This window comes from Haliaeetus albicilla, chromosome 26, assembly GCF_947461875.1.
Source record: "Haliaeetus albicilla chromosome 26, bHalAlb1.1, whole genome shotgun sequence".
Lineage (NCBI taxonomy): Eukaryota > Metazoa > Chordata > Aves > Accipitriformes > Accipitridae > Haliaeetus > Haliaeetus albicilla.
In genome coordinates, this window is record NC_091508.1 from 13,818,007 (window position 1) to 13,833,545 (window position 15,539).

Here is a 15,539-nt window from a genome sequence, read left to right on the forward strand (position 1 = left end):
GCACAACATATTTATTCCTTCTGTGATCTGCACAACAGAGAAATAATAATTTTCTGCTTCTCTGGGGTGTTGTAGTTGTAAAGTTGTATGGTGTTCAGAGGGTACTAGATGCGTTCTTGTTGCCAAATCACGTTAGGGGAAATCAGATGAAATGAGAAATGGCTATCTATGGGAAATTATCCAGCAAAATTATTTCTCCATTTTGAATGAAAAAGAAATTTAAAATATCAAAAATGTTTATGAAAAGTTCAGAAGAGGCTTAGAGTCATAATGGTAATGGGGGAGATTTGTAATAGAAATAAAGTTATTTTACCGCACCAAAAATTTAAATTTTTAATCAGTGTTTGTAACTATTTTCTTTTATATTGATCTTTCAGAACGTTTTTATTTGTTCATTAAAAAATTTAAGAACTTTAAAAAAATTATGTATTTTTAAAATTCTGTGTTCTTTTAATCTAAGAAATTTGTCAAAGTCTATTGCACACAGTGTGCATGAATCTCAGTCAATGCTTTATACTAACACTAGCTGTCCTTTGCCCTTTTATCGTCTCTCAGAGATATTCTTTAAGACTTGAAATTCTTCTAAGGCCAGAGGTCCACTGGTAGCCCCAATTCTGACCAGAAGGTGCTGCACTGAGGCTTTTTGTTTCTTCACCTCCATGTGTCTCTGTCTCATCTAGGGATGATCTCTAGGTGCTTAGGTATCCTGAACCAGAGGGAGGGAACGTTTACTGATTTATTTTTTCCTCTTTAACTTTTGTTGCCTTTCACCTGCCTCCACAAGTGATGACTGCACTAATTTGTTCACAGCCCATTAACTTTTGAGTGCTGCGAGAACCTATCCCGGCCCTTGCAAGAAGGTGCCATTCAGTGAGTCGTAATTCTTTCTCTTGCTCCCACCTTATCTCCCGCGTGGTTGATGTGGCTTCTCTTTTAATTTCAGACGATGACTGCACCGACTCCTTCACGCCCAACCAAGTGGCCAGGATGCACTGCTACTTGGACCTCGTCTATCAGAGCTGGCAGCCCGCGAAGAAACCGGCTCCTATTGCAATTGCTCCCCAGATTGTTGCTCGGACCTCCACCTCGGTCACCCTGGAGTGGTTTCCGCCCATTGATGGCCACTTCTTTGAAAGGTGATCACGCACTGCTCTGTACTCTTGCACTGAATTGAATGGAAAGGGGAGAATTAGGGGAACAACCCGGGGCCCCTCTCCAGGAGCACAGCTTTATCGTGCGCTGTGCTCATTCTGGATTAAGGCTCTTTCCTAAATTGGTTCATACTGAGGAGGTTATTGATCTGTTTTCTGCTCTTCCTTTCTCAGCCTGTAGCGCTCAGTTGAGGGCCATTGATTTGCCATGTAAAGGGCAAATCTTTTTCCATATGTTATGGGAGGAATTTTCAATCAATGATTCTGGCCCTGTGACTCCTGCTGTTACTGCTGCTCACAAATACCTGTGGGCTTCAGCTCTGCCTGCACGTTCCTCCCTCCTCCTCTTGCAAGTTTGTTTTGCCAGGACAAAGTGAATCTTGTTTCTACTCCCATGACAACGCAGAGCTCATGGGCAGTGGAGTGTCACAGGGCAAGGAGGTGGCAGGGCTGGGGAGAGGGACAAATGCTGCCTCCTTCCCAGGGCTGGAGGTCTGAGATGGGAACCGAGCGAGGCAGAGTCAAAGACGTAAAACCCTGAATATCATTCAAGTGTCATCTTGCTGCACCCTGAGTAGAGCATGTAGGTCAGAGTATGTGTGTGTGTTTGTGTCTGATAGGCATGCAGGTGTGTGGCACCAATAACGAATAATTAAACGAAAGTAGGGCTCTGGATGAGAGTTGCACCTCATTGCAGTTCATAGCTGGAGCAACTCTGCCCCAGGATGACCTGAGCATCTGGATAGTTCATCTAAATACTCTTACGTAGTGCTTGGATGAGCTGCAGGAGCTATGGGAGTCCTAGCAGAGAACTTCCTAAATGATTGACCTTCTCGCATTACCGTTATCTCACCTTCCCTGTTTGCATTTCTTCTCCACTTTTTGCTTTGTTATTTTATAGAGAACAAACTTCGCATGTCCTTCAGGACTGTAGCAGTATGTATCACAGGAGGCCAAATTTACAAGCATATTAGCACCCAAAAAGCTGTCTCAGCACTGCTGCTTTGTTCAGTGAGAGCACCTTGTAAGCCACTGCCTCCATCAAGGATGAAACTCCTTCCAGCGCTACTAGGACACCACGGCCATTTCAGTGGCCAGCTTGCACTTTATCTGAGTAGGCAAATAGCTGTTGTTTTCTGCCCAGATGAGATTTTCCACCTTTATTGCAGATTAATACGGGGAAGGCAATCAAATCATATTACGAGTTGATAGAGAGGTGTTGTGCTCTGAACAGTGTTTGCTTTAATTGCAGTTTTGCAACTGAATCCCTTTATTCCCTACGTGTGAAAAGGACTTATGTGAAGTTCTGAAAATTAACTCAGAATTTTTTAGCCCATAATCATTTTTAGGTAAATTAAGTTTCTCCAATTTAATTTAGATTTCAGAAGACACTTATCATGTATTAAATAAATACCATCTGCCTTTTAAAACATGTTGATGCAGAGTTAATTGTTATGTAACTAAATATGCCTTTATTACATATTTCTTATAACTCAATCAATATGTTCTTAATAACCCCTAGTTAGTTGCTTCTTAAATAACATACAGTGGATAGCTTGCTAAATCTGAAATTTCATAACAGAGTTATCATATGTTAAATAAATAGTGATTTTCTAGGAAAAAAAAGTCCTTTGGGTTTTCAAATCTGTGTGCTCAGTATTACTGAAGAGATTTAAAGAGACAGCCTCAAATACTTTGAGTCCAATTCCTTGTTAAAATGATATTCCCAGTGCCAACAGATACAGAAATGTTGCTGTGACCATTTAAAAATGTCACTGAAATATATAAATGAGCCTGTCTAAACCATGCTCAAATTTCTGATATATTAATCAAAACAAGGATGATAGTAGTATTATAGTGACTAATACTGGAAAACCTCACATGCTGAACTTCCAGTACTGATATGTCCAGTGCTGCTCGTTTAGAGATACATGCCTGTATCAATTTGTAAAATTGGGTCACTGTGCAAGACAAGTAGGAGGTAAAATTGGCCAAGTATAATCTTATCTGTGTGTGGGAATACTGTAAAACTTTGCAGATATTTTTACACAAAGTGCACACCATGGCCCAAATTTTACTTGCCTCACTTGAATGAATAAACTCATTCACTTCAATGGGACTATTCATGTAAAAAACAGAAGACTGATACTCAACTGCTGAGTGCCTTGGGCCTGGTTTCTAATGCACAGAGGCCCCTTCCATGCTGTTTTGACAGTCTAAAAGGGCCTTAAAAGGATGAATGGCTCTGGCTACATTAGCAAGTATTGTGGCCCAATATAAGTAGATCTCTAGCGCAAAACAGTTGTTAATGAAGACCTGACGTCAACACTGTAGGGGTTTTGGGGGGGTTGTTTCAGCCTAGCTCTAGCCTGGCCTCATGGCATCAGCAGTTGGAGCACATCAGGTGTGGTCCCGGAGCACATCTCCACTCTGGTTTCAGGCAGAACAGGGTCCAGCTTCCATGCTCCAGGACTGCTCCGAGTGCTGGAAGTGGGGAAGATGGAGAGTTTCACTTCAAAAGCTCGCTCCTGATTCAAATTACAATGCTACTCTAGGCGTGCGCAGTGTAACTCAAGTTCCTTTTATGTCCCTTTTATTCTCTAGAGCTGTGCATAGGCAGTGACCTCTGCTTAATGAAAGTCAGGAAGGGAAAATTTAGCCTTGTGTTTAAAAATGTAACACTGGGCTGGCTATATCTGTGGTTGAAGTCCTGACGGGTCTGCGGTTTAAGCGAGATGAAGCATAGAAGTAAAGACCATGTTCCTTTGCCCTGCTCAGATGCAACTTTGTCACAGGTGCCACAGTATTAGGTGCTTTTCTCTTAGGACCTTGGTTCTAGAAATTACATGATTAATTATGTGGATTTGGGGACAGAGAGTAATGCTAACGCATAGTTCTTGTAAATTTGGGGTTGGCTATCCTCACACCTTAGCAAGAGTAGCTACATGAGCTGCGCACAGAAGTAACATCTTCTTCCTGACAGACCCTCCTTACCTATTTAGTGTGTTCAGTTGATGTCTTCTGTATTAGAGAGTCATTTACCTGCACACAAATTTGCCAACATGTGTTTGACCCTAAACTCCAGCAGCTGGTTGAGCTTCTAAACATCCCTAATAATCAAATATATCAAGAACCAGCATTTCTTCTTGTAGCTCCTACACACGGGATTGGAATACTTCCCATTCTCCATCTTCCCATTAAAAAAAAGCAAGAAAAATGTCGCATGCACATATAATAATATGTAATAATAAAATAATAATAGAGCCAACAAAACAAGTGAAAACAAGTGAGAAAAAGAAAACTCTGTTCATTTCCTGACTGCATCTATTAGATGCGTTCATCTGCTGTCGCTAAGCATCCATTCATGCGCCTCCTGTTTGATATGCGTAGGCAGGATGTAAACAGTTATTGTAATAGGGCTCTGCAGCAAATTCTGCTTGGACAGAAAACTTTGCATGCATCTGCTCTTCCAAGTTTTCACTGAGGTGACTGCATTAATTTCCATGAATCTGATGCTATCTCATTGTTAGCAAGCAAGTATTTTGGTCAGTATGGTGTCCCAGATCTAGATGGCTGGGCTTGATAATCGCTTGCTTAAACCTTGCTGGAAACTTTCAGTGCCTTAGAGGGGAGAGCACCAATTCTGAATTTCAAGTAAGCAGACACAATTTAGCCTGAAAACAGGCACTTTTTACTGAAAGGAATGCAAGATTTTTACTGGTTTTGAGTTGCCCACTGAACTGGTGCTGGCCCTGAAGAGAATTGTCTGTTTTTCACTAGTAATCTTTAGATTTTGAATCCACTTCACTGAAATATCATGCTGTAGGAATGAATTCCTCCTGCGCTCTGAACTTCATAAGCTGGAATTTCCCCAGTACTTGGCTTATTAGAAAACAGAGAAGTCTAGATTTTCCATTACCCTGCACTTTGGGGAGTCATGTGCACCGGTGTATAAGGTGTCAGATATGCTATCGTTCCTAATTAATAGTGTTTTGAACCAATTTACGCTCATTTTGTCTTGATCTCACTGGCTGCATAAGGTGTAAGGATCTGGCTTAGATTTTCATAAGCCTGTAAATGCGATTCCATAATTAGTTTTGACATTTGTGGCTGTTTGTAGGATTTGTGTGCAAGAGTCTGCAGACCAAAAACTTTAACCCAGGAGTCATCCCCTGTGTAACTCCTTTCAGCCAGTGGAGTTACATCAGGGTTGAGTTTGGCTCCCAAACTGGAAAAGTAAAAAGAGAAAGTTTGCTCATAGCCTTTCCCACATGATGCTCCTTGTGATTTCTCTTACCTCCAAGTCCTTGCTGGTAAAAGGAAATGTTTGTCCATAAGCCTACAGTTTTTTCCACCATGGCAGCCTGTGATGAAATTGTATAGCTGCTAATTTGAGTAAAAAGCAGTCCTAATTGTGGAAACTTGGCTTTCAAAGCCCTGTCCTCATCCAGGACCAAGTGCTAATGCAGGAGTCTCTTTGTAGAGAAACTGAAAGATTGTTATTGCAGGGACTTCTATCCTGACTGTTGGTGGATGTGTCTGAAAAACAACTGCACAATAATAATTCTACGTTTTGATTTCTCAGTACCTTTTATTCTGGATTCTTGATTTTTTTTGCATATATTATTTAGGCAGGCTGAGTTAGACCATTAAACCACTGCTAAACAGACAGCTGAGAAATGAAGTAGGGAGGCAGTGTCATACCAATAGTGCAGGTGGGTGAAGTGAGACAGAGAGAGAAGTTACTTGCAACATGCCCATATTTGTTCATTACCAGTGTTACAGATTGTGCAAGGAAGAAGGCAAAGGCACCTTTGCCTCCCTCTTCTTTATTCTACCCCATTGCCACATTTTATTCTTCAGATGTTTTCAGCAGGTGCATCCCTTTCTGCACTGCCTGAGAGTTCAATCATTTACCTCCTCTTTGTAGGGGTGGCTGTGGGCCATATTGAAATGGATACGAGTTTTACCACTGATTTCATTCCAAGTGTCCCCTGTTGACAATCCATGCTTCTGCCTAATTAAGCCAACAGAAAGTTGACTTTCAAATAGATCCCTGTCATAGGAGATGCTAAGCTGTGGAGCAGCTGAGCGTGTGTTGTCCCTACCACCAAAGGGAAAGGAGATCGCACAGCCTGGAAGGTCTCTGAGAGAAAATTTACAGTCCCGGTGTCCTCGCTGAGGATCCAAAATAACTTCTGCCTGAGGTTCACAGTGCCCTTTGCAAAGCAGTGCTGAAATAAATTGCGCAATGGGAGATGGTTCAAATTTGCATAGCTGATTATAATAATTAATGACTCAATCCATACTTACTTGGGTAGCTTAGAGAGTACACTATGGGTTACATACAAATTGTTTGCCTGAAACTTCTGTCCTTTCCTAGGTGCATTTAATCATTAAGATAATTATTTTTTTCCTTTCGTTCTGAGTGGGCAGTGTTCCTTAAACCCGAACAGTGAATTCTGAATAATAAGCAACTTACTAGGATGAATAACCACACATTCCGGGTCATACACGGTTCCAAATTTTGTGACCCCAAGGAACGTAGAGCTGAACTGTGTGAGTTACATCCTTAGCTGATATAAATCAGCTTCATGTTATGGAAGATATTAGTGTTAATCCAGTCTACATCAGCTTAAACATTGATCTTGTGAATGTATTAGCAAAAGTATTTGTGAATCAGCATTTAACTGGGTTTTCCTGTTTAACCACTTCTGCTGATAGTACTTTATTGACAGTAGCTGGTATTAGATGTATTGTGTAGGTGAAGTAATGTTGGTGTTGGGCAGTGAAGTGCCTTTCTTAATGCCATGTCATGCCATCTGATGGCATGTACCCATAAGCTGTTCCAGTTCAGAAAAAGCCATCTACTGGTGCCAAAGCTGCCAGGTATCAAATCCAGTTTCCCCTGCGAAAAGGATTAAGGGCATGTTCTTTTATGTATGTTCATAACCCACCCCTTTTCCAGGCTTGTAATGATCTGGGCTGTGATACACCTCCAAAAGCAGGTCCTTGCATACTTAACAAAGCTGTGCTTCGCAGAGCAGCTCTGTCTGATATTCTCAAAGCCTGGGACTTTACCCTCTCCTCTAATCACCAGTAAGCCCAAGGCCTTCACAATCCTGAAGATACTACAAGTTCAAGCAATAAATCCATGGTGGGAGCAGAAATAGATCTGAAATCTCCTGAGGCCGTTTTCTCTGCTCTAACCACTAAGCAACATATATTTTCTTTTGTCAGGGTTTGATCCAGTTGTAGTACAGGGGAACAAAAAAAAAAAACAACAAAAAAAAGCTGAGTGTGATTTCACAGGTTGCTGTCATTTGTGTTGGATGGCGGACTCACAGATGCTGTCTACACAGGCTGTTAGCCCAAACCTACAGAAGGTCAGCGTCAGAAAACATTCTTGTCAGTGCCTTGAGAAAAGAGGGTTAAGTGGTACTGAATTCTAAGTCTTACTGCTTTTAATGTAGTTGACTAAGCAGCTCATTCAGCTGTTACTAAGTTGGTGTGTTTTCCTGTTTTCCTGGCCTCCTAGAGAAGTGGGATCAGCATGTGATCTGTGTGCGGAAGGAAGAGTCCTGGTGCAGTATGCCTTCAGCGCCTCTTCTCCGATGCCCTGCGATCCCTCAGGGCACTGGAGCCCACGGGAAGCAGAAGGTGAGTCACAGGGCTGGGGACAAAGACGTGGTGGGGGAGAAGACGGGCCAGAGCAAAAGGAGAGCCACAAAGACAGTGGGAAAATCTGGGAGAGAGTGACTGATTATACCTGTATGTAGCATGAACAAAAATAGAGGACACTTGAATACACTGTGCCCTGAAGTAATGCCACTGGCTGAAATACCTGTGTTTTGGCCCCCGTGTCCTGACCCTGCCCATGAATTAAATGAATTCTGGGAGCTGAACCTGAATTTCAGAAAGTGGTGGAGTGCCAAGAAATGCTGACCATTCACGTCTGCCAGATTAATTCCTCAGGGGAGCTGTTTACTCCTTCTACTCCAACTCCGAAAGTGAAGAATTGCATGTTATTTATTTGGGCCTGATTTCTGCTGCCTTCTTTTGCATTGAACGTAACGGGCTGCACCAGCAGACAGGCTGAAGGGAGTGGAGATTGCCCTTTGGGCAGGTACTCTGCAGCATGAACGCAAGTGACTACGTCAAGCCCAGTCTAGTTCAGGGTGTTTTGCAAGTCATACTTATTGCTCTCTTAGAGCACGTTGGAGGGAGACTGGTCTGCAGACCTAGTCGTGCAATGCCGTTAGAGCTCCATCATTACCTCTCCTGCATATGTACCTTCCATTATGTAAGTAGGTGGATATGGTAGAGCATATTTAAGATTATACCAGGCAGAGGTCAGTAATCACAAATTATGGTTTGGAAAGAGCAGAATATTATTTCAATATGTCCATCATGAGCTATTCCTTTGGGAGCAGCACACTCTGGGCCCAGACTTCACTGTAAACACACAGGTGGGCTCAGTGAACTCAAAGGCCAATCCCTGGATTTTGCAAACTCATTATACAAATACCTCCTTACATTAAGGGCTTCTCTGTCCTGCAGCTAGAGTACATGGGAGTTATTCTACAAGGAAGATTATTTGTAAGCTAATATGGTGATATATGCAGTGCTGGCACCCAGGAGCCCTCCCTAGTCCTAAGGTCAGCATGTGCAGCAAGCTGCGTCCCTGCTGTCTGATGGGACAAGATGTGTGGGCAAGTGTCCTCTGCCGCACGCACCCACCTCCCGGGGTGGGGGCCCAACAGAGGTTGTGGTTCACTGCAACTCACCCCCCCAGTTTGGACATCCAAGAGCCAAGGCTGCCAGGCACAGCACAGAGCACACCTGCCCCTTGGGTGGATGTTGTTCCAGAGCTTTGGCCTGGGAAACAGTGCTCCGGCTATGAGTGTGACTGGATTATCAAGTAAACAGAGTTAGTGAAGTTTGGACCGCATGCAGTAGTAGTGCAGGGTGGAAGGTGGAATTTCCACTTAGCCAAGGATTACAAGACTTTGAAACCTGGTTTTGTTTGGAACAAAACCTGAAACTTTTGAAATTCTCCATGAAGGAAAATTAAAAACAAAAAGTGTTTGAGGCTGGCCAAAATGTTTTGTTTAGCTCATATAATTCCTCTTTCATGAACTTTGGTTAAATTATGACATTTGAAAATATCCCCTTTTAGTATATAATCCAGGGCAAAAGAAAATTTTAATATCAAAATGAAAAGTGTTTCAAAATGCAAAAGTGAAACGATTTCTTCCAAAAATGTCAAAACACAATGTTCCAATATTGTTAGAACTTTCTTCCCATTTTCTCTTCCAGAATAAAATTGTGGCCAAATAAACCCAATTTTGCAAAGTGTTTTGATTTTGAAAGAACTGCATATCCATTGAGATATGCAGTTCCGTCAAAATTTCTCCAACGTGCTCTGATTTGAAAACTTCTAGATCTCACACGTCTTGCCAGCGGCATCATTCCTAGAGAAACTAAGCTACTCTAAGATTTATTACTCAGCTGCATTTTGCATTTAATTTCCTCTTCTTACAGTGTGTGCCTGCATGTTCTTAACTATGAAGGGTGCAGTCTGATCCTTATCTGTCTCATTCAATTGCTGTTGTGCCATTGCTCTGGAAAGAAAATTTGGGAATCCTATCCTCTTACTACGTTAATAAGTTGTCTCCACTTTAGGGTAGAAAATACACCAAGTGTATGGTATTTGTTGCTGTGTAATTTTCTGTCATCACTACCACACTCCCTGACATTCAGGATCTCTGCCTATTTGCACTTGGTCTGAGTTACAAATAGCACAGTTAGATCATTGTCTGGCTTCTTTAATTGTCTATCTGTGAGTACTCAAGCATGCAAGCTTTAAATTCACTTTCTGCAAGCATTCATGTGTGTAAATCTCCACTGCTTGAATGTTCATGGAAAGTGAATATGAAAGAGGCGTAAGCATGGCCAAAATGAACTCATTTTAAAATTTGAGACGACACTCATGGAAAATGTTTCTAGTACTCATCCAGCTTCTTACCAGAAAACCACATTTCTCACGTGTCTCTGAAGCAGCTCTGAACCTGCTTGGTCTGATTTCATTTTCCTGAGGCCTCATAGCATTGTTAGGCTGCACAGTTACCCCAGGTAGCTGACACCAGTTGGGGTTTGGACTACGTGTGAGCCGTGCCCATTGCAAAAGTCTGCCGTGGGGTCTGTGTCCTTCCTAGTGCCCTGCTTGTGCCTGAGCACAGCGGGGTCCAACCCCCCGGCCTGAGATATTTTGTGATTCTTTCTCAGCCAGTTGTGCCCCTTGCATGAGGGGCTGTTTGCTCCTTGGCAGTGGTTGTGGGAAGGCACTGGAGATCAGGCAGTTCTGATTTACTCCTTACCTTCACCGTAGAGCAAGAAAGCTCTAACCTACCTGGATTCTCACCAGCAACACCAGCTAGATAAACAAACCTTACAGCACCTCCACAACTTGGTCAAAGGGGTTTTTTATATATGAAAGGTGATTTTGGCTCAAACCCAAGTAAGTACCTTTGCTTACTGTGCAATATATGCATATATCAGTCAATTCCTACTGCCTGGCTCATTATTGACTAAGAGAAGTATGAGAATATAATAAAAAATTTTGCTGCCTTAGGCTGCTTTAGTGCCCTGACTTTCCCAGTGGCCGATATTTCACTCAAGAGCGATTCACTCTGTATTTGCAAGCGGAATTGTCTCAGTTGGACATTAGAGTCCTACTGGATGGTTCCTTTGTCTTGACTGCCTAAGAAATGTGGCAGGTGAGTTGTAGTTGTGACAGTGACTGCATCCCAAGAGGCGGCTGATTCTAGCTGGCCTCCCTGTACAAGTGTGTCAAGTCTCTGTCCATGTGCCAGGGCAATGGAGGGGCATTCATCCCAGCCGCTTCACTTAACTGCATGATGAAGGCTTGTGCTGACATACCAGGCTGTGGCTGATGTTTTGGGGGAAGCCTCTCTCCCAGCCTGCCATCCCTGCTCTCTAACCATTTGGCTTATCCTCACAAACCTCACATTCACATTTTGTGTTAGGCAAGACATGAAGTTGTATGAGATGCTGTTCTATGACTGATCTTGCTGACTATCTCATAAGCTGAAGGACTTTAAGAACCTAAGTGCACAGGGCAGAATAACTACTGTGCCATTTCTTTTTATATACAAATATTTGCAATTTTCATAGTATTTACCCATCTCTAGAAATCCAGAGTTACATGGAATAAGGTTTCCATCCTCTTCCACAATTAAATGAATTTTTCTTACCAAGGTCTAAGTGTTTGATGATATTTAAGAAAGGGTCTGTTTATCTCAACTTCATTGAGGTTTTTAGTCTATGGATGACTACAATCAAGCTCCCATTTTGGGGTAATGATCTGCATTAAACTCCCTGGAGGCTGAGTCCAATTCACGTAACACCAGGGATCACACCCTGATCTACCAAAACATGTAGGTTTATTCACTATTTAAGTCTTACAGAGGCCTTGAACTGGCAGAGGTGAATTTGCAGGAACCCAAGTGGAGACCACTTTTGAAAATGTACTAGGCTGTGAGCCATTAATCAGCTCCATTTTCTTATCTGCGAGATGGTAGCGGTAAGATTCATAGATCTCTCCAAAGCCCTCTGAGATACTGGGGTTAAAAACCACCTTCTTAGGGCTGCAGTCAGGAGCTTGCTGTGAGTCTGTGAGAAAGTCATTGGAGGGCCCAGACAAGCACATGCGGACAGCAGCAAATGTTGTGAGATAACATGAGTTGAATGGGGTATTTGCTGCTCAGAATGATTATACACAGTACTTGCAAGCTTGCCGGGGGGCGGGGGGGAGAAACTTGAGCGTGTTACATGGAACTCTGGCTTTCTTCAAAATATATTGCTGCTGTGGTCTCTCCAGATGCTGAGGTTAGTGGCATTCCCACTACTCTGTGGCATGCGAGGAGGAGAGGAGGCCTATGGGGTATGTGCGGGTGAGGGAGAAGCATGAAAAGTTGTGCATCTGCAGGACAATTGCATTGGATCGCGCGGAGGACTGCCTCAGATACCAGGCAATCTATTCTGCATCTGGGTTCATTTGGTATGAACAGGAGAATTCCCTGTGCTGTTTATCCTTGATGAAAGAGGCACATTTCTAACACTTCATTGGATCACAGACAATAAGAATAACCTTCACACATTGCCCTTTTCTCTTTAAATTAGTAGTGATGTCCTGTTTGTTCATGTTTGCCTAGTGCTTTATCTTGCTTTCTTCCTCAGTTGCAAACAGCTGTGCTCTCTTTTTTTTATCTGCCTTCTCCATTTCTCTCCTCTCATTACCTTTCTTTATCTTTACTTTCCCCTTTCTTCTTTTCTGTGCTTTGCCTTCTCCCTGTCCTGCTTGCTCCCTTTTCGTGTGATTATTTGGGAAGGAAGAGGGAATTTATAGCTCTCACTGGATTTTGTTACCAACTGTTCCACCCATCTGACCTCTGTGGATCTTGCAGTCCATGACTCTGTGCCAAATTGTAATGTTACCATAGTATTTGGGAACCCAGCAAGCATTGTGGCTTTCATTAGTTTTTAGTAATACCTCCCATGTAGTTGAACATAGCCAACGGTGAGAAATGTAAGAGTAAAGTGCCTGTTGTTTCATCACAACGAGTGCAAAGAGACAGCTCAGACCTGTGCTCCATGTGCCTCCAAAAAAAGGGGTCTTACATGATGTGCTAGACTAGTCTGTAAGTGGCATAGGAGTTGCCCCTCAACAGCACAGTGCAACAGCTTCTTGGAGTGAACAAAAGCTCTTTTCTTGTCTTTGTTACAGAGAAAAAGGTTGTATTTGAGAGTGAGAGGCAAGGGAATAAGTAGGAGCACGGGGGTGAACTGAAGGCAAAGTGACTCTGTTTATCAGGTAAAGTACCAAGTGGAAGGGGTAGAAAATATCATTGTTTGGCACAGGGGAAGGCACTAGAAATAGGAAATACAGGACCAGATGCACTGGCACAGTGTGTGTTGTGTGGTGTCTGGTCCAGCTGGGCACTTAAACTGGGTTTGTGTCTCTCGCCCAGCCAGGAGACGTTGGCATTGTATTCCTCCTCTCCATGCTGGCCATGCCTGTTCTGCTCAAGTAAATAATTAGTTTCCTGGACAGATATGCTCTCCTGCCACCAGTTTGTCTTTCAAGACTGATGCCAATGATAACTCATGTTCTCTAACTTCTTTTGTGCCCTGCCTTTGCTTCCTTCTTTCTTTCCAGGGCACCCTGATGTTGAGCAGCCTTGTAAATCCAGTGTCAGAACATGGAGTCCCAACTCAGCAGTCAACCAACACACGGTGCCCCCAGCCTGTCCTGAGCCTCAGGGCTGCTACCTGCAGCTGGAGTTTCGTTATCCCCTGACTCCAGAGTCCCTCACAGTCTGGGTGACATTTGTTTCGCCGGACTGGGACTCCAGCGGAGCGGTGAATGACATCAAGTTGCTCACCATCAGTGGGAAGAACATTTCTCTCGGGCCGCAGAATGTCTTCTGTGACATCCCATTGACCATAAAGCTGGACGCAGGACAAGTGGGTGAGGAGGTGTACGGGATCCAGATCTACACTCTGGATGAGCACCTGGAAATTGATGCTGCCATGCTGAGCTCTGTCCCCCACAGCACGCTGTGTGCGGACTGCAAACCCATCCAGTACAAAGTGGTTCGGGACCCCCCTTTCCAGTCTGGATCTCCAGTTGTCATCTCAAACCTCGGCAGGAGATTTGTCGACGCGTAAGTACTGCTTTCCAGAGAGCTGAATAGACTTGTTCAGAGAAAAACAATAACCTGTTCTTCACATCTTGTTAATGTCTAGCATCACAATTGATTGTTAGGATTTTAAACTAGATAGATGTACCAAGTATCACCAAGGGAGGATATTCTCATAATTTCTCTCTGGAACCAGGAACATCACACTCAAGTGAAATAGCCTGAGATTTCGTGGAAAGATTTTGAGACATTTCCAGGCTAGTTGTGCAGAGACGTGAAATTCAGGCTTTGTGTAACCAGAAAGGATATTGCAAACTACCTGAGCTATGATACGTTAAATGTTTAAGATAACCTAAATTAGGACCTCTGGAGTAACATGGTTATAATTTCCTTAGCAATCTTTTGAAAGTAATATTCTGATGGAGAAGGAGACAGAATGGCTTTCAGTGCTGGAGCACCCATTAAGTGCTAAAGAAAGAATGCAAAAAAATACACTTGCATGTTCAGATATATAAATGTATTTCAGCCACTTTCATTTTCTGCTTTCATGTGTCACTAAAACGAATTGTATTGGAGTGGGATTGTTCTAACATAGTAATGCGCTAGTTTGTTGTAGGGACTGAGTTTCATCCCAGATGCAGTTATGCACATCTAGTCAAGGAACGTATGATTGTTGAGGAAAGTCCAACTTCAAAATATTTAACAATTTCAAGGAGATCCATGATCTACCCGTAGGCATTCTACAGCAGCAAGAAAAACATCTTTTGCATAACACGACTCCCTGGAAATGATTCACTCATCTGTGGGAACAACATGAAGCTCTTTTGAAAAATGAACACCAGATAAAAGGAAACCTGCTAAGAAAACTGCACTCTAATTTAGAAAAGATGATCTAATTAGTACAGCTAATATCAAGGAAGCATACATCATTATGGTCTTCTAAAGCATATTTAAATATAATAAAAGTGATTAATTAACAATTCAGTAATCATGAGCTACCATCCCTTTCATGGCCCAGTTACACAGCTCAGAAGATGCAAAATGTCCCTACGGATTTAAAAATTCAAGGTAACTAACAATAGTGAATATAAAAACAAGACCCAGGACATCACTGAGGTTACTCCTGTGCTGAAAGTTAAGCATGTGCTTAAGTGCTTTCTTGGGTTGTAGCCTTGTTCCAACAATTGCTGGCACTTAACAGAAGATGAATATTGGCATAATGGAAACATGGAAAATGGTGAATTTTCCCATGGTTTTGCTGTGAAAGCATCTTTGCCTGAAACCTGGCCCACTCTCATTGGAAAATGGGACTGGTTTGGTTTGAAATATTTGCATACCTTAGCACAAGTTCCCACGGAAACAGGTCCAGTTTTGAGTTCATAACAAATTGTGAAAATAAAAAAAAAACAAAGAAGAAGAAAAGAAAAGCCCAAAACATAACTTGTGTTCTGAGTTCTATTCCTTTGTCTTTTATTATGATTTTGTGGGTCACTCCTAGCTTATAGCTAGCTGAAGTGAAAGAGTGCTCTAATAATTAAATCAGTAGCCAGGGATTAATGACAATTTTCCTGCGCGTCATTGAATAAACTACTTGGGGTAACATTACTGTACCTGTCTGAATGTCTCACCTAGTTACATAGCCAGCTACAAATCAGACATAAAT

The 15,539-nt window shown here is 42.5% G+C and overlaps 1 protein-coding gene across 1 annotated transcript in view; it reads left to right on the top strand.

Annotated features, from left to right (window-relative positions):
- The window catches only part of PAPPA (pappalysin 1), a 184,297-nt gene that overhangs the window by 61,136 nt on the left and 107,622 nt on the right, over positions 1 to 15,539 (top strand). The window contains exons 5-7 of the mRNA XM_069771839.1: positions 944 to 1,136; positions 7,690 to 7,811; positions 13,393 to 13,900. Of these exons, the coding sequence (XP_069627940.1) occupies positions 944 to 1,136; positions 7,690 to 7,811; positions 13,393 to 13,900 (823 nt within the window). The remainder of the gene's footprint in view (positions 1 to 943; positions 1,137 to 7,689; positions 7,812 to 13,392; positions 13,901 to 15,539) is intronic.